The 24,491-nt window shown below is 34.1% G+C and overlaps 1 protein-coding gene across 1 annotated transcript; it reads right to left on the bottom strand.

The window, feature by feature from the left end:
- Positions 1–9,966: 9,966 nt before the first annotated feature.
- LOC148651500 (fucolectin-1-like) lies at positions 9,967–16,516 on the bottom strand. Its single transcript, XM_088601851.1, has 4 exons — positions 16,368–16,516; positions 14,817–14,893; positions 11,458–11,743; positions 9,967–10,209 (listed from the first exon to the last, which is right to left on the bottom strand). The coding sequence occupies exons 1-4, from the start codon at positions 16,388–16,390 to the stop codon at positions 10,011–10,013; spliced, it is 585 nt and encodes a 194-aa protein (XP_088457977.1). The 5' UTR covers positions 16,391–16,516; the 3' UTR covers positions 9,967–10,010.
- Positions 16,517–24,491: the final 7,975 nt, after the last annotated feature.

Raw genomic sequence — 24,491 nt, 5'->3', positions numbered from 1 at the left:
TAGGCAACATTCCCTTTTGGAACAATGTAGTGTAAATTGCTACTGTAGTCTCACCCTTTGCAAGTATTAGGAAGGATAAAGCTTAAATACAATTCTTCTTGATGAAAATGTGAATTAATTTGCATGAGAACTGGAACAGAAATGTTGCCCAAGAAACCGAATTAAATACATCAGATACACAGACAAGTATTTTATTGTTCACTTCCCATTACACAACCATACATTAATTATATACATGTATTTTTTTATGGTCATATGCACAGAACAGGCACCAGTAGCACAGGCTTCACATACGTTTGTTCTAATGGTATTTCTCAGAATTACTGCATATTTATTTTAGAATTCTCAGTTGTCAACCACTGTACTGTCAGTCAGACTGAACGTGTGTAATACTACAAATCAATGAGCATTTTCTTCATCCAATGGACAGTCATCTGTCACTCATTAAATTAACAGCATTAAATCCTGGAAATCTTCAAAAATTCAATAAATTCTTCGATTCAATGCTAAAGAGCATGGATTTGACTCCATCTTAGGGGAAAGATGAGCCTTATAGCCTTCCAATTGCAACTATTTACAGTTGGCTGCTTTCTAACCTAAAACCTAATTTTCACAAGGTTAAATTTGAATCATGCCTAGACTGAACTATGGTTATACAAATATTTTTCATGTATATAAAAAAAGTGAGAAAAAATGCTTAAAAGGCTTATAAATTCTCTTTGGCATGCTGAATCAATGGTTATAAAAAAAAGGTTTCCTTCTGCAACTTTTAAGACCCCCTCCAGATTTCTCTTGTTCTCCTACCCTGGGGATTTACTGTAGGCCTTCAGGTTGAACCAATTTGCTCTTGAAAGAAGTACTGCATTTGTTTGACAGGTACCCTTATAAAAACAGTCCTGTAAAACTGAATGGATTGCTAGGGCATAGACTTAGCCTTTGCTAGTATCAGGAAGGATAAAGCTTAGAACACAATTCTCCTTAAAGAAAAAATGAATCAATTTGCATGAGAACTGCAAAAGACGTTTTGCCTCAGAAACAGAATTAAATACAACCCATTTGACATGTCTTACTGAACTGAAATTTCAATGTTATGACATTGAATAGTGAATTCCTTTCCTTTTTTCTCCCTTATTTCTTAAACTTCGATATTAAATGACTAAATTGTTAGGCAAAGTCATGCTATAGTTAAACATTGACAAATAAGTCCCCAATGAAAACTGGTTCTAGGAATAACAGAAGTAACATGTAATTCCAATAATGCATCCCTATTACAAAGGTGACAAGGAGCAAGTCAACAAATTAGGCTTTAAATAATCGTACCTATTAAGCTAGCATTGAAGCTACCTTTAAATTCCCATATGAGAAGTGCATTGATACAATCAATGCAAATTAAATCAAATAAAAAGTCAGATTTAGTATGTTAAAATGATTGCCAATGTCTATTTGCCTTAAAATCTACTTTGAAACCATGATAAAAATAGAAAAGACATTTGATTTAAAATCACATATACACTGTAAATGTTTTATACTTCTAGACAGTTATTGCAAGACAGCATTATCTTTAACTTGACCACCTACCTGTAGGGCCTTTGGCAAGCCATGGAGTTAAAAAATATTCCACATTTGTTGTGGCAACTGGGTCAATCGAAAAGCTGCCTTAAAGGAACATCTGCCTTTGAGATTAACATAATCTATACAAACAGGAAAGCGTTAGCCTGTGGTGAATCATTTAGACATTTAATCCCAGTAGAAATGAACTTTTATTGTGATTTGTGAGAAACAAAACAGAAGAAAACATGTAAAACAAGCATAAACAGATAAATTTACAAACTACAAAAATGAATGTTAACTGTATAATCTGAACACTTCAGCACCAAACCACATTGTTTTTATTAAACAATTAGGTTGACTGTTGGGAGTGTGTAAGCTTGATTGATATGATATTGATTGATATGCCTCAATCAGAATGAATCAATACATCAATCAGAAATATGTCAATTATCTGAAAGGATTCAGGTGCTATTTGGAGATTATTTGTTTCACTGTAGTAATTAAGCCAGGACTGTTTGATCAATGATTCCTATTGACTATGTGAAGAGTGCTCCTATTTGTGCTTGTTCCACATGAATTATTTGGGACTACTTTAAAATCAACAGTGAAAATAAGAATCCAGAGTCAAAAGCTTAAGTAAAGATGAGCTGGTGATCAGGGCTGCATGGACCAAGGATATACATACCTGTGATATTAAACATTTCTTTCAGCACCATTACTGAAACCTTCCCTGAAAACACATTAACATTTGTTATGACTCCAGGAACTATTAAGCTGCTATATATATATATTTCCTGCCCGGTATAATTTGAAGCTGTCCAGTAAAAACTTTGATAAACATTTGATAAATGTAATAAAATCCATGTAACTTATTTGACTGCTTGGAGATGAGTCAAATTGGGGGGATTCAATAAGTGAAGTACAAAAAAACCATTGCTCTTCCTAACTCTTATCAATATAGATTCTGGTGTAACTAACAAGTTAAGATAATACTAAACTGAATTTAACCTGAAAAACTCATTCAAAAGAATTTACACCAAAATTAGGACAAGGAAAATACCTGGTGGTTGACATTTAATGTAAAATGTAAACAAGTGATGGTACGCAAAGTACTTAAAAGTGAAGACGTAGGTGTTACAAATATGCTACGATGGTGCCATTCACTAGTAATACCTAAAAAAGTGTGAACAATTTGTCACTAAGACGTAAGAAATACAATGCTCTGGAATTAATTCAGAGAAGAGCAACCAGATGTATTTCAGGGCTCAAAGGACTGTCCTACAATGACAGGCTAAAATATTTAACCTTTGTAGTCTTAAACAGAGAATACTAAGTGGATCCTAAATAATACATTTGAAATACTCAATGGCATTGACAAAATCACCCGAAAGGGTTCTTCAATAGTGAAATATGAACCAGAATACATAAATGAAAACTATGTGCAAGTGAATTTAACACCGAGAACAGGAGACACTCCTTTAAATAAGGGAGTATGTTAGTATGGACACGACATAAGCTACAGCAACATTTAGGTTGTTGAAGCTGATTTTCTGACTTCTTTCAAGACGTTGCTTGATGAGATTATCGGATCAATTAGCTAGTAGCAACTAAAGTGGCTAGATGTGCTGTTCGATCTCCTCTCATTTACAACATTTTTAAACACGTTATTTTCTAAGCTTCACTGCTATATTGTAATCTTGTTATATACTGTGTATATATACACAATATATAGCTGGCGTTATGTAGATGGAATATTTTAATTTTACTCTGTAACTTATTACATTTCTGTAACTACACAATAGTGTCCTAGTATAAGTCCTTTGATAAGTATAAATTACCTTATTGGGCTTTTACAGTTCAAACACTTTCAGAGAAGAAGTCAATTAAGATCCCACTTGGCCAAGAGTTCAGAGTACTCTATCAACATAATGAAAAATTCCATCTTTCAAAAAATTACTCAATTTCTAAACACTTTACATTATAGTAACTCTGGCAATTTTACGGTATCCTTAGCAATTCAATTAAGCCAATTAATTATTTTAACAAGTACCAAAATAACATTTCCAGCACTAATATATTTTTTCCTTAATTATCATACACAACAACCGGTGCAAAATTGAATTTACTTTTTAATAACTGAAGGTCAATGAAAGGAGATGCTGCCATAGATCATAAAAATGATTTTGCTTGTGGCTAATAAAAAACCATTAGTGTCATCTGCGCTACTTTGATATAGTCACAACAGACGTTGCCGTCAGTCTATAGCATCTGCTTTGATTTAATTACATGAATGGAATCTGTACATTAATAGAGAGAGGGACTAGAATAATTTAGCCTAGACATTTATACCAGCATAGCAAGGTGAACAGACTGAAATAGACTAAAGCTTTGATTTCAATGTAAAAAAAACCCCGAAATGGTAAAAGATATGAAACACTGATAACAGACATCTTGTTTTAACTATACTTTTATTAATTCCAAACACACTTCCAAACCATTTTCTTCAGTGACTTAATCTCTCCAACAGGTAAAGTAAATACATAACTGTTTCCTTTTGCAGAGCACACACACGCATATGCTTTCACACATACAGTATACTCAATAAAGAGACACTAGCTTGAGGTGCATGAAAATAAAGTAGCAATTAAACATTACCCGTTTGTCAGGGAATACAGTACATAACACCATGCAGCAAAGTGTGATAAAGTAATTACTAGACAGAAAAGGACATTCATGTAAAGAAAATTAACAATTTCCACAGCTATACAGATTTTTACAGATATGTGAAAGTTCTTAAGAATTCTCTAAACACATACCACAAATGGGAACCTTCAACATATATAAAACAATAGTCCCTCACTTAAAGCTTATTTTCAGTCTTTTTAGTGCTCAAATTACCTAAAAAATGTCTTGCTGATGTACTATGAAAGAATTACACTCGCTTCTCCTCATTCCATTTTTTTCTGTTCTACTCTCTCTCTCTCACCCTTTTCATTGATTCTGTATCATCATTGTCTTCAGAGTTGACATTTCCCATCCCTCATTAACCACAAAAATGAGCTTAAGGATTTAAAAGCAATTATTTTAGTCTTTTTTAAAAAAAAGATTTTGTTGTTCCAGTTGCCTCATAAAACCACACAACTGTGGGAAAATTCCCAAGAATACCCATTATTTTAACTTTAAAGAATGGGATACAGTACCTGGATGTGAAAAACATATCCACCAGGAAAGTTTAAAAACCCCTCTGATTTTGTTCAATTTTGTCAAATGCACAAAACCACCTTCAATTGACAATTAAATATATTTGAAAAAATTAAAGATATTTTCAATGATTCATTAATCATTAAATTGTAATGGTTTTATTGTTCTTAGGAGCTGCTAGAGCACAATGTGCAGTTTAATGTTACAAAAGACCAGAGAATTGCTGTGCAGCTTTCGATGGACAAAAATAGCCTAAAACACAAATTGTATCCTTCAGACTTAATAATATACATTATATACTTTAAATGCTTTTCTGATGCTTTAGAACACTGGCACCTACTGTGTGAAATCAAATCTTAACAGATAATGGAACATGAAAAATAAGCTCAATCACATTTACATTTTTGCATGATAGTATCAATTTAGCAGCTACCACCACTCTCGTTTGAGCATTTAGGTTTGACTCTATATTCCTGAACTATCTTCCTCAAGGGTTGAGTTATTTTCCTCCTACTGTAGGTCTTGCCTTAACATGCTACTCTACCTACACAAATGTAGAGGTAATATACAAGATTCATGGGCACAATTTTACTGCAAGGTGGTTACTGGTTACTGCAAGGGTGAGTACAGCAGTATGTGTGCTCTTTGCTGGAAAGAACTATGTGAATGCATTTGGAAAAACAGATATGTCTTGTTCACCTGTCTCAACCTCTAAGTACTTATCAAAACAGTGCAAGGCTTATAGAGTTACAGCATATCACCCTATCCAACCCATATGAACACCTGTTGTCTCCACCCGGGTCAAGGACTGGAATTTCATTCATCAGCACTGAGAAAACAATTAAGAATGTCATGCCTACACTGTACTGTACCAATTCTGATAATTGTGACCATAACGAGGTAGTTACATGGGTTGAAAATTAACTGTGACAGCACAAATTCCTATGTAGCTCAAAATAGAATTGTAAACTAAATGTTACAGGTAAATCACCCAATTCATAAGTTAATATTGTATTCTGTTATCTACTATAAGATGTTTAATCAAACAGTATTATTCAGATTAGGCTATACATCATAAGAAATTCCTTAAAAACAAAATTCTAAAATGAAAGTTTAATAATTACTGCTAGTTAATCTGAAAGGTCAGGGTTACTTTAGGTTTTTTATTCAAATTTCATTTTGTGCTGGTGTTTATAAGTACTAATAAAACTCTTACTTATATGAAAGAATCATTCACATTTTTCCTTTCTCCATTTTGGTTTTCCTATTTTTTAGGATCTCTGACTTCTAATTTACTGAACATGGATTTTCTTCTTTATTAAGTAAATGATTTTGTCTTATGCATTTAGCTTTAGTATGCTCATGATGTAAAGGGCATGTTAGATGTTTAGATTGGTTCATCTCTTGTATTCCAGTTCAATACCTAATATCATAATCACATGCATCATGGTACTGCTGTCAAGTTTTGATAGACATCTCTTCATCTTGGATGAATAAGACCACATGCACTTCAGGGCTTGTGGGGCTCCTCTTGCATTTATTAGAGAAGATAAGAGAAAGAGCTGAAGGGTGTAGCAAAAGGTTATCAACTGTGGGCCTGGAGTGACCTCCCTAAACACCTCTTCTGCTTTATGGGGGGGGGGGGGGAGGTTATGCTTCTCGTAGGCAACCAGTTGCAGAAGTACAATTCTTATTTTCTCCATGTAGTATTAAACTTCAGATGAAGCCAAACCACTCCTCCTTAGTATTCTCCAAAAATTCTTTATCACTAATGTTTTACACTTACAAAAATCATTGAAATTCAGTTGACCACTTGAGCTTTCCAAAATACACAATCACCAAGGCAAAATATTAGTCATTTAAACAGCCCAGAAAAGAAGTCTTTAAGAACTTGCACTCTTTAATAACTTTAACATGTCAGATGAATCACTTTTCTACCCCGATATCGATTGTGGTAAAAAGAGTAATATTAAGTCTTCACCTCACTTCTTTCATATTGTACAACGTAAGATCTTTGATTTAAGAAAACCATTCACTACCCAAAAACGTACAGTAGTGTAGCAAGGCGGTAGTGGGAGGAGCCGCGGCGAACACCGGTAACTTGTCGACGCCCGCTGTGAGGGGGCGGAGGTACCGGTGTGACGTTGGCAAGAACCGGAAGAAAACAAGGGAAAATTGCGCTGTAACAAAAAGTGGCGCTGCGCTGTGGGTGCAGAGCAGCGCCTAGGCTGGACTTACCCTCTCTAGCGGGGTCCAGTCTGGGAGCGCAAAGCCAAAAATAAAACTTGTGAAAAAGGAACAGCCGGTCCCGGTGGAACTGCACAGCGGTACAGGTGAAAAGAAAAGGGTCGACCTAACGCTCGAGTACAATTCCCCCCCAAGGACCGTCAGAATAGCATCACTCCGCTTCCAGAAACAGACGCTGCTCAGCCCGTCAGAGGCGTGTCCAGTGTGGTTATATATTGCCTGTACAGCTGTTCTTCATTAGGCCGCGGCGGTCCAGCTGTGACTCGTTAGGCAATGCATCGCCCTTCCTCCAGGGCTCCAGCTCCACACTAAATACACCCCTCTTTTTTTTTTCTTTAAAACATTGAAATTCCCTCCATATATTTGTGCAAGAATTAAAAATTAAAACATCTCTACAGTATATATACCCCACTCCGTGAAGAATATATAGAGAGAATGTAATATTCTGTTAACAATTTCAACCATTGACAGACTACTTTTCATCTAATAAAAATATGTACAGCCTAATAGAGATTACAACTTCTGTTATAAACTATAGATGCTGGAGGCTTTCAGACATTCTTATCCACAATTTGCAAATCAAACGACGGTATTTTTATTATTTTATATCCATATTGTTTCATTTTAGTATAATTTTAAAAGAAGTTAAATATATGAACTAGTCTACAAAATAAATCTGATTTGCATCACTGAAGGTATGCAAATCAGATATATTAAATATTTGTTTTTTTTTTTGCCATAGGATAAACTAAGTTACAGTAAATAAGCCATATACTGTAAGCAGCGAATGAATACTAGTCTTTGGAGTTGTTGTGTTCATTGTGAAGGATGCACATGTGAAAATGAAATGGGTTTTTTGTGCACTTTCCAGTTCAGGAGAAGAAAGCATTGAAAAAAATAGTTTTTCATGTTTTTTTTTGCCTGAAAAAATGAATATGCATGAAAGGGGACCCCAGCAAAAAGCAAAATAAGTGTGTAATGAGATGTTTTGTAATGTTGATTTCTTTGTAGATTCTATTGATTGAAATGTTTCCAACTCATGCATAGAAGTGTATATTTAGGTATACACTGTATACTATAGCAAATAATTAAAATATTGTTTTTCATTTAGATCATATTTTAATGTCTAAATCAAATTAAAAAGTAGTCGAGCTTTGCAAATGGTTTCCAATAGATATTTCTTATAACATAATAAAAGCTATAATAATAATTATTAATATAATTCATACATAATAATTATTCAAATAATTAAGATACTTGAAAAAAGATAAGTCATTTGGGACATCTTGTTTGTTTGGTACTTTAGTTATTAATTGAATGGAAATTACGGACAGAGAAAACCTGCCTCTTGGTGAAACTCCTGGAATGGGTGAATCACATGGCTGGGAGATCCGTTCCACACACTGTTTTTATTAAGGTGTTTCTTATTTTCCTTTTAATTTAAACTAAAAGTGACACTATGACCTTTTGCTGCTCAATCTGATGGAGTTTGGACTGACACTACTGTATATACAGTATACTCCTTAGGATTTTTTATACTGTATACTGTATACTGTATGTACTGTAGCTGGCTGAAGATTATAGTTGCTACATGGTCTTAGTAATAGTTTGTTTAAGTATGTGTACTGTAGTTATTTTGGTGAGTAGAAATATTCAACTAAAATCCAACTAAAAAATTTGAATTGTACCAAGCTTTCAGTATAATAATACTTCAACAAAATGTAATCAGAACTCTGATGGAATGCTCATATAATGGTCTACAAGATTTCAGACTTGTAAAATTATAGTGTTATATTTATTAATATGAAATCTATCTCTGCAACATTATAGGTAATATCACGATTTCTGCAAGGATTCAAAGGATGTTATTTGTAGACTGAAAATAAAACTTTTCGAACAGTTACACAAGACAGGGGTGATATTCTTTGACTGGAAAGTTGCTAATGTCTCAGCCATCTACAATAGGGGTACTGTACTTAGTAATTACAGACCATAAATAAGACTTGCTTCTGTTAAATATAAGGCCATTGAGGTGATAATTCTAAACTAGAGGATTATCTACAAAGCAATATGATTAGAGGGGATAAGCATTATTGATTTAGAAACAGTAGGTCTTGCTAAACTAACTTATTAGTTTTCTTTTTTACAAGCAACTAATAATGAATGCAAACGGAGCATACGATGCCTTGATAACCTGGGAAGGCATTTTGGAATGTTCCACAAAAATATTTACATGTAGGCCAACAGGGAATATGCCCAGAGTCCCTGACCAATCAGTGTCCATATAACTTTTTGTGTCAAAAACATACAAGTATAAAAATCTGAGAGTTTGAAATTACAATACGGAGCAAAACATGAACTAGATTGTACTTGTGTTGAGATATGCAAATTACCTGTTGTGTGATTGGTTGATTGGAACTGAAATCATTAAGAATGTGCATTCTAAGTAGATAAAATGGTCAACATTACAATACTTCAGAGGGAATGCTAAATTGAAATTTACACAGGGCAAGGTAGGTGAAGAAGTTTATTTATAAAAAAATACCAACAATAAATCATGACTTCAAAGAGACAGAAACTAAAAAAACTGTAACAAAAAAAAATAAAGAGGGATCCTACCACTTATTGGCAAATTTTGTTGTGGACTTCAAATGGAGTATGACGCTACCTATCAAGAACAGTGTGAAACAGATGAACAGAAGGTTTTTTCTGATAAGCTTTATGTAGTTCTAACCAATTATATTTTTGTAACATGCAATCAAGCAGCTCTGTAATAATTAAATCCAACATTTTGTTTGTGTGTTTTAGTTCTGTTACGGACGTTAGGTAAGGATTTGTGAAAGGTCTATACTGCTACAATTTCATACTATGTGAATATGATCAAAAGAAGAGAGCGAGCCACACTTTACACAACAATACCAAAATAAGACTCCTAAGAGTGAAGAAATCAAGAAGAGAGACTGATAATTCAAGTCCATTTCCTCTTTAATGAAAGGTCTACAATTTATTATTTATTTATTATCATTACAATCTTTTTTGTTATTACTTGTACAATATTCCTTTTTCAGTGGCACACCATAGACCTCAAACTCACAGAATACCACAACACCAGTTTTTCCAGGTTTAACTATATTTATGTAGCGGCCATCCATTCCATTGCACTTGTAAGTGGCTGAAATTCCACTTTGAAGGTTAGTGATAGTTGCACATCTGAAACAAAAAACAAGGCAATATTCATAGTAAGCAGTAGATACAGTTAATCACTGTAGATAAGAATTCCTGATAAGCATCTAAATATTGCTACAACTAATAAATGGGTCAATCAATCACTTAATCAACAAATCAATCAATATAGGTGATTGCAACGTGCATAAAGCATGAATTCTCAGACATTTCTGCCTGGGTACTCATTTTGAAGTCAATGCTTTTTAATGGCTATACCCCAATTTGAACTCAAAACCCTATCCCAAACATGTCATTCTTATCATTATAATAATGATTATGAGATATTAAATGTCTGAATTATGCATATTACTTGACTTGGGTTGTAGGCTTTCCCTTTATTTCTGAGGTTCTCTGATTAAGATCCACTAGCTAAACAGTTGTCTTGCATAATGTGTGATCAGAGTTTAGTTTAGTACATTGGGTAAATGTCATTTTCAAAAACTGTTCTCCTGAAAAACATCAATATATTGTCTAATTAAATTTACTAATTACATTAAAAAATAGCATGGCATTTTATTCCTTACATTTTGCAAGATACTGATCATTATAGCATAAGACTAATGTATCATAAATGATATTAACACTAAACTTTGCTTTTGTTAAATATTCAAATCATATACCATATTTAATTCATTGCATTATCTGAATTGGTTAACATACTCTATGTACAGTATACTGAGAGTATATAACACATTATCCCCAACACTGATTATAATAAAATGTATTAAAGTACATCTAACAACAATCACAATGTGAGTAAGACATGTGAATTATGGTGGTGTGATTGCTGAAGACTACCAATTGCATCAAAGCCTTCCTTCATAGAAGCCCTGCCCTTTTAGCATAGCAGACTTTAGTTCTGTGGGTGTGTGCTTTGTTTCTCAAGAATTAGAAAATGCTTTAAAGAGATGAAAATGAAAAACTGCACACATGCCAAATCGATGGGTGTGCTAACAACAGGCTACATGCAAGGGGATATCTAGTGTCTGCTTTTCTAAAGTCCATTTTTGATCAATAATCTCCATGACATAATAACTAAGACTTATCAAACACCACCTGAAGTTAGAACAAAGAATAAATTATTTAAGGACCTTACAGTTTTGGAAGGTTTGGGGACATTTTGAAGGGTTTGATCCAGATTCAAAACAGTTGAGCTCAATCTTACATCTGTTTTATCATATCTTTCCTGTAAGCTCTATCATTTGACACTGAAAGTTGTTTTGTGATTACTACCTGGGATTTTGGTTGCCATTGTTATCTAATGAGTTGCCAATGCGAATCTCGGATCCATTTATCTGTTCAGAACAGCAGTCTCCTCGTGTTGTGATGATCACCCACTCTACTCTGTGTGGTTCCAATAGGTCTACCCTCCACCAGGGGGTGTCATGATTTCCAGTATGTACACAGGACCCATGTTCAAAAATCCCATCATGGTTACCATCAATACCATTGGAAGCTAGGCCCAAATGGTTGTACAGTTTTGACAAGGTTGCTTTTCCACGCAGAGCAACATTTTCAACTGAAAAAAAAATAGATTGGATGACATTACTATGAAACAAAGACATAACCAACATGACAAGCCTACAAATACAAAATGGAATGCTAAAAATAATTTCATAACCTTTGACAGATTTTCTGTTTTTAAGAACAGAGGGCAGAGGGTTGGTATAATCAGTGTTTTGTGGATCACAGAGTTTGATTGTATAATTCACCTTTGTGTTCTATAAATATCACATTAAGCACCGCTTTAGCTAAACCAAGTTGAGATCTGAATGTCCTTCCTTGTATGCTTAGCAATTTACAAATGGCATACTCATCATTAATATATTCATCAGTTTTGTGCACAACTGAAATGCCGGGCTAAATACTCAGTAAAACAGCATTGAAGCTTATTACCTTTTACATACTGTATGCATGTTATGGAACAAAACATATTTTACATTTATATTCTAGAACAAAATGAGATGTAACATACTGTAAATGTTTGTGTAAGATGAAACAGGAAACAGTAAGAAAACCAGGACAAGGGTTTCTCATTTCTTGGGGGAGATTTCATACATTTGTATCACAAAGCTTGTTGTTTTGCTTATGTCTCCAAAGTCACACTGGAGAACTCAAACCTGGTAAGGCTTTAAGTGGCTTTTCTAAGGATTTAAACATATTCATCAGCAATTAAGCAAGTGCTTAGTTCAACCTGGCAATATCTGTACCTTCAGTGCTGAACAGTATTCAGCTGAGTTCATGTCAGTTTTGTACTGTTATGTTATTCAGGATGTGAATGTATGGTGTGTAAGAAGTTTAATGCTTCACCCGAAATAAAAATAAATTAAAGGAATTTGACCCTCCAGACTGACTTAATGACTGTTCTGCTTTTTGCTGTCAAAAGAACAGCAGGTGCTACTTATGGAAACTGAAAGAGATTCTGTGGGTACACAGATTGCTGTTTATTTTCAATATTCTCTGATATACTGATAGATAAGAGTTACTAAAAGAAAAAAGAAATCCAAACCTTATTCTCTCAGGTGAGGAATCTGCAGTTCACATTTACTTAGATTATTGTGGACAATTTTTCTGTACTTCAGTGAAGGAAACAGAAGAAGTAATTATTTAAAAATTATAATAAACTTAATTATATATTGTATATGTTCTATACACTTCTGAGAACTTTTTATACTGTACATAACTTTCACTTCTGAGGAACAGGATTTTAACATACATTTTAAGAAATTCAGACTTTTTAATTTCCTGGTAATATTCTTGGAACTATTTGAGTTTAATGCAATCGCGAATTATGTATTATGACCAATTGAAGTCTGAAGGGATAAAACCCAGTCACAAGCGTCTACTTTCATTGAGAAATTGTTCGTGGTCTGGTTGGTGCTACAGTATGTGCTTATATGGTACCTGTTTAACTAATCTGCCAAAACTTGTACTTCATGATTACTATGAGGAGTCACAAAAGAACCAGAGAAAACAGTGATGGGGACACCTCTCTATGAACACTTGACTGCTAGTTTGTTGTTATCTGACATACTTCTCACACTCTCTAATACCACCTGTGTGTAAAGCCCATCTCTCTCAGCTTTGAAGAAAAGGTTTGGTGCATCCTGCCAAACAAAACTTAATTCCTTCTTTTACCAAAGAATCTAGCTTTTAGCACACAGGTGTCCAACACCTGTGACGTCCTCAGTACAGCTTTAACGGTATTTTCTCAAGCTTTCTAAGCTTGTTGAGTCCATCCCACAAATCAGTAAGCCAACCCAATCAGTTTCAAATGCCCATGCCCACTCCTTTCAAACTGAAGTCTAGATACGAACTTAAGATCTCCTCACCTCCCTCCACCCCTTTTTTATAAATCTCTTAATTTGATCAGAGGTGTGGCTAATTCCATGCAGAGCCTATCCAGACAGCTCCTTATCCTCACACAGAATTGTGAGCGCTAATTACTCAATCATACCAGGTGTGCCTCATTGTACATGTTTTTACAATTGACAGGAGGCTTATTAGGTAAACTACCCAGGTAGAACCTCCTGCTGTTATGTTTTGTTTCCTGGTTTAAAATATTTAAACTCATGTCAAAATTATTACTAGGATTTCCAGGTAGATGCTAAGAAACTCCATCGTGCTTTTTCATTCTCTTGTTTAGATTACTGTAATGCATTGTTTGCTCTTGCCCCCTGATGCAACAGGCTTTCCACAGATTGCAGTATCTTCAGAACTCAGCTGCTTAAAGTGTAACTAAATCAAAATCCCTCAAAAATGTCAATCCTATCTTGGTCTCTCTGCAAGTTTAGGATTAGTTTTAAAATCTCCTGATTTATAAAGCTCAAAATAATCTGTCCCCTCTTACCTCAAATCATTTCATAGCCTTTACACGGTATGCTGACATGTTTACTTTTGTTTGTTGTGTGTCCAATAATGAAACACCTTTCTTTGGAAAAAGAGGTTTCTGTGGTTATGCACCTATTTTTTGTTGAATCAACAATCTGAGATTGTATAAGATTCTGTCTCTGTCTTGTTTTAATTATATTTAACATCTAGGATCCTTTGGTAAGAAATTACAGAGCTGGTTAGGTGGGGATAATGTTGGGTTATCTGTTTTTGATTTGTTCTGTTTTGAATTTAATAAATTATCAAGTCTATATAGTTGATATGGTGGCATACATCATTAGCATTGTTGTCTGGGACCCTGGTTTCAATTCTGAGAGAGACCGGGGTTCTCTCTGTGTGGAATTTGTATGTTCTCTTGGTGTTCAGATGTATGCCTTGTACCCCAGTTTCCTATCACAGCCTCCCAAAGACATACTTTTAAGTTCATTGGGTTTCTGGAAAATTGGACTTAGTGTGAATGCGTGAGTATATGTTTCATTCTTTTTCTGCCCAGGGTGTATTCTGCCCAATGCCTGTTGCTTGCCAAAATATGCTCTGGCTCCCCATCGACTGTGATCAGCATAACAGTTGAAACATCTAACATTTTCTACTCTTGAAATACTACATTATTTTTTTGAACAATTGAAAAAAAAACTTTTATCTTAACATAATGACTTAAATGAAAAAAAGAAAGCCCGACTAACAGAGATGATTTTACTTACTGTTAAAGTAGTTGCAGTCATCAGTGCTGGATTTGGCCAAAAAAGCGAAAAATAACAGTGATAAAAGGATACTAACTCTGAAAAAGAAAAAGCATGTATTTTAAGACATTTAAATAAAAAACAAATCTTGAATCATTAAAGAAGTAAACTATAACTTTTCCAATCTCCCCATAATACGTAGTATAGGTATGCACATTATGGTATCAAGAAGTATAATTAACTGAGTTTAAACCTCGGATGGATGTTATCTGAAGTAAAATATTTTTTAAAGCTCTGAGTAAAAGTCCACAGTACCAAAGTTGTGGAGTCAGAAGGTCATACGATGAAAAATATACAGTGCAGTATATGGGATGTTGTTTTTTGGCCAGAATGGTAGTGCACTGGTCAAAATTGCTACCTCACAGCGCTGGGGTCCTGTGAAGGTTTGATTCCTGGGGTGTTTTCTGTTTGGAGTTTGTATGTTTTCCCTTGTGTTCGCATGAATTTCCTCCATAAGCTTCAGGTTAATTTGCTTCAGGGAAAATTAACTCTGGCATTAGTCTGTGCGTGTTTGTATCTACTGTATATGTATCCCGAGATGTACTGGCATCCTGTCCAGGTTATATCCTGCCTTGCACCCATTTTATTGCTGGAATGTGTTCTATTCTGAACTGGAAGAAAATGGATGGATGGACAGTACATGCCTCTTAATTCTTTTCTGATGCAAGTTTTAAGAAAGTTTATCCATATAAAATGTATAGGATATACCTGATAAGTAGGATACGAGGTAGGAGATAATCTTCTACAAGTAAATTTTCTCTTTCACAAAATTATACCCTTGTGCAGGAGGAGTCAAATGGTGGTGAAAGGTAATGAACAAGAATTCTGGTAGTATTAATTCGAAGGTCCATTTTTACTCAGAATCAGGGGACAATTGGCCCTGGTGTGAATGCGTTCATGTTTGTGCTTTAGAATATTTCGTATTCCTTCTTGTTTTCACTGTATATACAGTTATATATCATGTAAGTTTTGATAATTGTAAGATGACCAGGGGAAGGGTCATTTATAACCGGTATTTCCGGAACAAAACATTTAATATACTTGATATAGACCTGAGGAAGATGGCCACCAAGGAGAACCAGCTGATCCGCTTTTGGAAAAGACCTATGCAGCGAAACAATGAGACACAGGTGAGCTACATCAGGAAACAAAATATAAATGACCCTTTCCCTGGTCATCTTACATAATGTATAGTATGTAATTTAAAATCAAACAGTATGCTCTTTTTTTCCATTAATACCAATACAATTTGTATATACAAATACAAGCTAGAAACAGGGGTCCTGCAAAAAAAGAGGTGATCAGTCAAAAGGGGCAAGTTAGTAAGACATTCTTATTCCATTAAGGACGTGAAGTAGCACAGCTACATTATAGTACTATGTTAACTTTATCTTATAATAATTATTACAAGGTTCATTTTACCATATTTAAATAACCTTTAGTTTTATTCCTGTATTCTATTAGAAGTCAATTATTAATTGTCCACAGCTATATTGAATTATATTTTCTTACCTTATTAATTCTGCACGTAGCATTGTTGGTTGTGTGTTCCTTCCTCTTACACTCTACTTGTTTAGGCTCCAAGGTACATTATATAGCAAACTACAAGTAGGTATTTTCTGTTGCCTCAGATTTTGGTTGAACTTTGTCTAGTTACACACTGATAAGAACACATTTGTTATTATATAACCGATCACAAATCAAACACAGGTCAAACGGGGGAGGACACGTTTTTGGTAAAATTCCCACAAAAATATACTGAAATTGAATTTCCACTGTTACAAGCAAAATCACTGTAATTAAGGATACCAAACATAATGCATCACTTTAGAAAATTGCTTTTTGTATCATCCAATTTGACCATTTTTAAATGTTCAAAAGACATGCAATGATATTCTTTAGAAACTGTTCAAAGAGCATAAAATAAATTCACATATACAGTATTCAACTTTTTCAACAAGTAACCTGTACTGACAACAGCCATTTCTCTTTGCACAGCATGACATTTCTTAAACATCAGCTCTAATAGCAATCTTAAAGAATTTTCAAACACCAATTCAACCTTATACAGTATAAAGTGTCCTCTAATTTTCTGATCATTTCAGTTTCTGAACAATATTTGCAATAACTGTTATTTACTTATTAACAGTATGACATAAATTTAACTGTATAATTTAAAAAATAATTTAATTTTTCAGTATTTTTGGTTTTATTTTGCAAATATATAGTTTTTTAGCTTTATTATGTATAATATCAGTTTTACCTTTCTTATGAGTGATAGTTTGTGCTGCGATGGTTTTAGACATCTTAAATTTTAAATATTTGGCTTTCACATCATAATATGTTTACATTACCATTACCACAATACAAATAAAAAAGGTTTGTTTAAAATAGTATACTGTAGTAGTATTTAGTATGGTATGATTTAGAGTATATACTGTAATACCAATAGATAAATGTTTAAAATATGTATAATGTGCAAGCCTACAAATCAAGGATGTTTAATTGACTATTTGACAATTTCTGTGATCTGCTAGATAAGTTACATCTAAGACTCCAACACTAATAATTTCCAGGATAATGTGAAACCATTTAATAAGTGGACAAACTTTTAATTTTTGAACTCCCAGCTTTTAAATAAAAGCATTAGCTTTCTAGTGTACCTAGACCTTTAAACCATATTTTAAATTTTTAACAAAAAAAAAGAACAAAAACATCCCAGACCTTTTTGATCCTGAAGCAGTCATACATACAGTACAAAGCACTTTGCATTGTGATATCCACCTCTCTTCCATTTGTAGAAATACTGTATGACTGTGCTGACTACCCATGTCTTCATACAACATTTTAAATAGTCTGGATTAAAGTGGTTGAGCTTTAATATAATTAAGAATTTGTACTGCCTTGACAAGTGCATTTTTAAGAGATGTGGTCGTTTTTTTTTAACTGCAAGTGCTTAGCTGTATAGAACACAATGGCTGCTGGTGCTTCCTGCTGTGTGACAGCTCCCAGCATTTTAACTATCATTGCCTGGGAACCATCGTTAAATAAAGCAACGAATGTTTCTCATCCAATTTCTTGTTTTGTTGTTTGTGCAGTTAAGTATTTCTACACCAGTCACATTGCTTTACAAATATTCACTTTAAAGATTATTCAATAGATGCATCACACCTACTATATTGGACAAAATACAAAATCCTGAATGGCACTGAGCAAGTCAGGTTAGGAGTGTTCTTAATGACTAGAAACAGATTAATAATCAAAGAAATATATGATGATAAATTAGCAATCTATTAATGTAATAATAAGCAATACGTATGAATATTACATTTAGGGCACTCAAGAGGACTGTTAGAAGTATGGGACCCAGTTCCTACTTATGAAGCTAACTCTGTGGAATCCTTTAAGGAATGGATTAAAGGAATTCTAGGATCGTTAAACTACTACTAAATGAGCAAGGCTGGTCAGACTGTCTCCACTCATTTCTAACCTTTTCCTTCTTCTTTATCATTCTAAATCATGAACATAAATGGATATAGCATTACTCGGAAACTAAAAAAAAAGTTATGTGTGATTTTTCTTAACTCAAAGTCCGACCATTTTTAAAGTTTTTGTGATTCACGGACAAAAGGTGTCTACAATGACCAGGAGGTTGTGTTCAAAAATCTAAAGGAAAAGCAGGAGATGATCCAGTTTTATCAAACTTAACCTAACATTACAAGAATGGCAGCTTAATAATGCAATAGTATCCATGCATAACGCATGAGGCAAGTGACAAGCAGGTACAAGTAAAAGCAAGTGAAAGTGAAAATAATTCACTAAAGACCAAAAGTAAAATCTTATAAATACTGGATTTCAATATCCTCAGGAACATTAATAACATTAACATTAATATTATGACCAAACAAAATTTGGACTTAACGGCTGTTACTTTCAAATGAACCATTTGTTATTATTACAATTACCTCATTGACCATCCCCATTCAGTGCCAACATAGACCATATTTATGCAAAGATTTTACCAGATGTCGCCAATCCCTTCACAGCTGTGCTAATCTGCAATTAAATAGCTTTCATTATATCAGAATTTAGGCCATTAAGATACAGATTGCGAATGGTACTTCTAGTGTGAAATGGTTTGACTGCCAAAAAATAATGAATTTCCACACAATTTAAATTTCATACACATCTCATAACATAGGTAGAAATTGAATGCAAATGAATTGCTCTAATGCATTATTGCCCACCAGCCTCTTTTTAATCCCAAACCATATAATTAAGAATAAAATTTAGTCTCAGCATTGTTCTCAAAATGTCACAGCAAGAGTGGCGTGGGAGGACAGAAATCATTAATCCATGCTGAAGTCTGAGTCCAATTTGATAATTACTGTCCCCAAATCTATTTGGGGAAACATTAAGCAGTAATTGTAGAAAAGTTAGATAAAGAATTCACTGTTCTGAAATATAAAAGCAAATTATAGAGTCTAGTTCACTTAGAGTCTGTTTTCATAAATGTTAGCCTTTGCTCTGTACAAGCCTAGTACAGTTAAGCAAAACTCATTCTTACAGTGTAGGAGTACACGTATCTCTGTAGAGCACTACATCATGAGATAAAGTGTCAACAGTATTTTTGCCTTCGCAGCATGCTCAGAATAATTTCTTAAGCATTCGTTCAAGAACAGAAACTTTTATGTCATCTTAAGCTGGTTTATTTTCCTTCACACTGCACTACAAGAACTCTTTTACTCATGCATATTTCATGCCCTTTCCTGTAGTACTGTATTTGTAGATGCTTATGTCAAGTGTAACATTTTGCATTTATAATTTTTTTAAAATTATTTTACGTTTTTTTTTCCTATCATTTCTAGTATTATTTTCTTGCAATACTGACTAAGGTTTAAAAACGGATCTTTTCTGTTGTTTCATTGAGAAACAAGCAGAGTGGATGCATAAGATGGAACATTTGTCACGGCTAAAGTGACAAATTTGAAACAGACTCGGCAGCATACACAATCGGCGGTTTACTGTACACCCACAATATTAAGCCTCTGATTCTTGCCCAGTTTCTATTTTTAGATTAACATTTTAGATTGCAGTTTATTTTTAGACAAATAACATTCAAATGCCATTAACATGTTAGAGGTTTACTGTATGAGTTCTGTTCAGGATTGTGCTTTAGAATCTCATTAAGTGCAAACAAGAACAGGAATAATGACAATAAACATCCTTTAGCATTTCTATTAATAATCATACTCTATTTGCAAAATATTTTAGCGGCTTGAGTGTTTTCAATTTTCACTGAAAAAAAATAGGCCTAATTGATGTCTGTCTGACAGGAGTCTAATAATCCTGTCCCAGCAATTGATTATATTGATTATAGGCCCAACAGTTTCAAGGACATACGGTAGTTCCTGATTGGGTGACTAATCACTCAACTAACTGTTACGTACAGTATAGACACTTACAGTATCAGTCCTCAAGAAGATGGTTTTTCAAATTTTGCACTAAAATCAGATGTATCTATAACTAACTCAAGACTCCACGGCCGAAACGTTGTGTTCTCTTTCTTCTTTTTTTCAGCATGGAATAAACCTATAACTTGTTCCTAACTCAAGACATGTTTGAACCTATCCTCTTTTTTATTTATAAACAAACTCTCATTAATGTTTACAAATATTTTATTTCAGCATATTTGGGCTAGATTTCGTTAACGTTTTTTGAAACATATTGACTTTTTAAAAGCATCGAAGCATGCTCCCTCACTTCAGTAATACAGTATGTGTTACCCTAGATTTAGAAAAATACAGCCTCTTACATAATTCAGAAATTCTTTTTGAATACCACAGAAGACAAATGATCATTTCAACAATTTTGTATTGTGTTATATGTTAAACTGCAACATACTAAAATAAAGGCAAAAATAGGAAACATACAGTATGTTGGATGTTTGAATTATTAAATGTTTGTTTCTGAACAATTACAGTTTAACAGATGTCAGAATACAAAACTATGTAAAACATATATATATATAACACAAAAGCTTTAATTTTTCAGTCGAGATATAATTAATCTTGTTTCCATATGCAAATGCATCAAATCTGTAGCATAAATCTATCATAGTGCATATTCAGAATACTGATCATCCTCAGAACTTTCCTGCAATACTGTTTTGCATTCTTAGGCAACACTGTGACACCTCCAACTATCGAGAAATCATCACAAAAACTTTCAGTGGAAAAGTATGCTTTCTCAAAAAACTGCAACATTCCAACTAAAACACCATTAAAGTAATTTTCTGTCTGATAAAAAGAGCGGCTTTTGTATCCATTTGTGTCAATGCATAATTGAAAGTGATGTGATGTGCTTTGTTGCAGAGCAAATAATTACAAAGCGAATGGGATGAATAAATACAGTTTTGAACCCTTCAGAGAATTTGGTATTAAAAAGAAATTCACAGTTTAAAAGTCATTCAGCTGGAATCTAATAACTATTTAAATATTAATGGAAATGTTCACAAAAGCAGTTTGCAAAATGCGTGGCGTTGACAGTCTTATCTTCATGTTTGAGGAACAGGTTTGCATTGACAAATGGTTGCAAAAGTGGGAGTAGAGCCTCATTCATTAATAATTCATTTGCCATGTGGGTGACAATAAAAAGAAAAAAAGAAGGCTCCAGATCACACTCTCTGTTGACAGTGAGTGACTGGCAGAAGCTGATGTGTCTTCATGCTGCCTTCTTGGCATTTGAGGCCCCTGGAGACACCACACTGTCCTTCCCTTGTTATTAAGACAACTCCAACCACAAGCCACTGACAACTGGTGTCACTCTTGTCACTGCCATCTATTTAAATCTGTCAAAACATTTATGTTTGCAATAGAGTTGTGGTTTTCATAAAGACCTTTATGTGACCAGCTAGGCAGTGCACAGGCTTAATGGAGATGGAACAGCCATATATTCAATCCCCATGCCTCTTAATGACTGTTGCAAATTGAGGAGTATTGCTCCTACCTTGTAATGTATAACTGGGCACCTGATAGAAAAACATTGCCCCTGTAACACCACTAACATAAAACAATTTATATAATAATTGTTAAAATACAGATGCAATATATTTATCGCACCATTCCTCAAAGCAATCAAAAGCAATGCTCATTTACACAAATTACACATTCCCGATTCTTATTAATCTTTGCAGATTCAACCATATGCTTCAACCATAATACACACAGAACACATAGAATGTGCATTCTACAGTATGTGTACACAGAATTTCTACATAGATTTTAAGCCTGATAAATCTGTAAACATACTCTTTGAGTGTAAAAATAATATAAACTTAGTATTCAGAAGTCTAATTTGTTTAATGTCCATTTTTTTATATTTATCAGGTAAAAAATTATATTACCTAAAATAAATTAAAATATTTCTTCCCCAATCTACCCATTTTCAGTGTCTACTCATTTGGGTACTGCGATGAACAAGACACAACCCACAGGATGGGACTACAACCCTAGAAAAGATGCCAGGCTATCCCGTGTCACACACATGAGGGCAATATTAATGATGCCAAGTAACCTGGATAGTACAACCTGGAACTGTGAGAGGACAACAGAGCACTTGGAGAACATGCAGATTCCACAGAGATAGCACCCCAGGCCAGAAGGAAGACCCCAGAGCTGTTAGGCAGTAGCACAATCAGCCACCATTCCAGCCTTCCGTTAACATATTCTACAAAACAGACAAACGATTCACAGTATAAAATGTACAATAATGAACAATGTATTAAACTAAACCAGTTTAAAAGAAACTAATTAGAATGCAATTAAATGAGAAAAAATACTTACTGAAATAAAATTACCATAAAACATGCAATTAACTTGCCTTATACTTGCGTGTTTTTGCAGTTGGTAGACTAGCAATTAATTGAAGTTTGAGTGCTTTATTCCAATTAAAATGACATTCTGTCATTCCATTTGACAGATGAAAAAAAAACTGTTCTGTTTTAATTTGTACAAATGTTAAGACATCTTTATAATTGCTAAACCCTTTTTTCAACAAATTTCAGCTATAACCAATGGACTAAGCACAATGTAATAGCTGGATCTGCAGATTAGACAACCATTGCAGAAACAATATTTTTTCATCAATTAGAGTGGTTTATGTATTTATTTGAATGAAAGATTTAGTTCCTTGGCTTTGTGCTGTTGAAAGATAAATACAGAACATTTAATCTCACCACATTCTATTAAATGATGTAGATAAATGTTTAAAAACCAATTACAATTATCCAAAAAACAGTTTGTTTACTGTCACTATATATTTAGCTAGATGTGATAAACGGTTCAAAGCAAATAAGAAAATTCTATTCATTATTCACGTTCTCTAAACAGCTTCACTAGCTGCATTAATAAAAACCTAGAGACGTTGAATGTTATAAATTAAAAATAGACTTGATTCATTTGTACCAGGTAGAAATTTACGAGCTGTGGAAAATCCACTTTTTTGAAGATGATGGTGTATTTCTACATCTGTAGAGTTAACATTTTTTGGCCATAATATGTAAAGTTGCCTTAATGCACTAATAATGTGGACAATATCTGTGGATCAGTGTACAATTAATTTAAAACAATGTTGTTAAGCTGTGAGAAAACAGAATTTAGAGGTTCATTCCCATAAGCGTATCTATCCCTTTTTGGGTGGATGTTCTCTGGCATGGCTGGAAGGGAATAATGTATGGATATTAGCTGCTTTTCTTGCAAATCACATTTAATTTGTCTACGAAAAAGAATGCAAAATCCTGAAAAGGATATAGAAGTACCTGCTTTTTATGGAAGTGTTTTGAAAGACAAAGAGGCTGTGAATGGGATCCATGAAAGGCAAGAAGTATATTCAGTATTTATAACAGTATTTCATTAGAAAGAAATTTGTTTGAAAAGAAAGGAGTAATAGAATGTGTTTAGTGTTGAAGAACTGATACTTGCAACACAGCACATTGGAGTTTAAGGAACTGTCACGGATGTCGGAAGGGACGAACCGTGGAGAGGCAGGAGAGCGAAAATGACCCTTTGCGTAGCAGCGGAACGGGGGATTATCCTGGGCTCAGCAGTTCAGGAGTCGTATAGAAACCAATACCCTCAGGCAGCGGAGAACCAGAGACCCCGAAATATATAGCCCCAGAGGGAGAGACACCAGAAGGACAGCAAAGCAAAGGAAATTAGGGACAGGACAGAGTAGGAGCGCCCCCTGGCTGCAGAGGGCGTGACAGGAACTGCAATTTTGTACTTTAAAATACCTTGACCTCTTTGGACCTTGACCTTAACACATGACTGTGAAGTTGCACTATATAACACCATCCATTGAAGGATAGCTGCAGAACAGCTGTAATACGTTTATAAGGAAATTATAAAAACAGATCTATCTCTGTGATCTGGCTATGCTTATTGGCATTGTTACAAAGATAAAAATAGAACCAGACATACTATAGAAAACATCTGGATATACGTGAAAGTGTTAATGCGAAATATTGCACTCAAATGGAATGCAGTGTTTTACTGCTATTTGATGCATCACATTATAAACAAATGTGCAAAAATACCCAATTACATCAAAGATTTTTTCTACCAACTTGAAGCACAG

Source organism: Lepisosteus platostomus, chromosome 12 (assembly GCF_059453375.1).
Source record: "Lepisosteus platostomus isolate fLepPlt1 chromosome 12, fLepPlt1.hap1, whole genome shotgun sequence".
In the NCBI taxonomy this organism is placed as follows: domain Eukaryota; kingdom Metazoa; phylum Chordata; class Actinopteri; order Semionotiformes; family Lepisosteidae; genus Lepisosteus; species Lepisosteus platostomus.
This window is presented reverse-complemented; position numbering and strand designations above follow the sequence as displayed.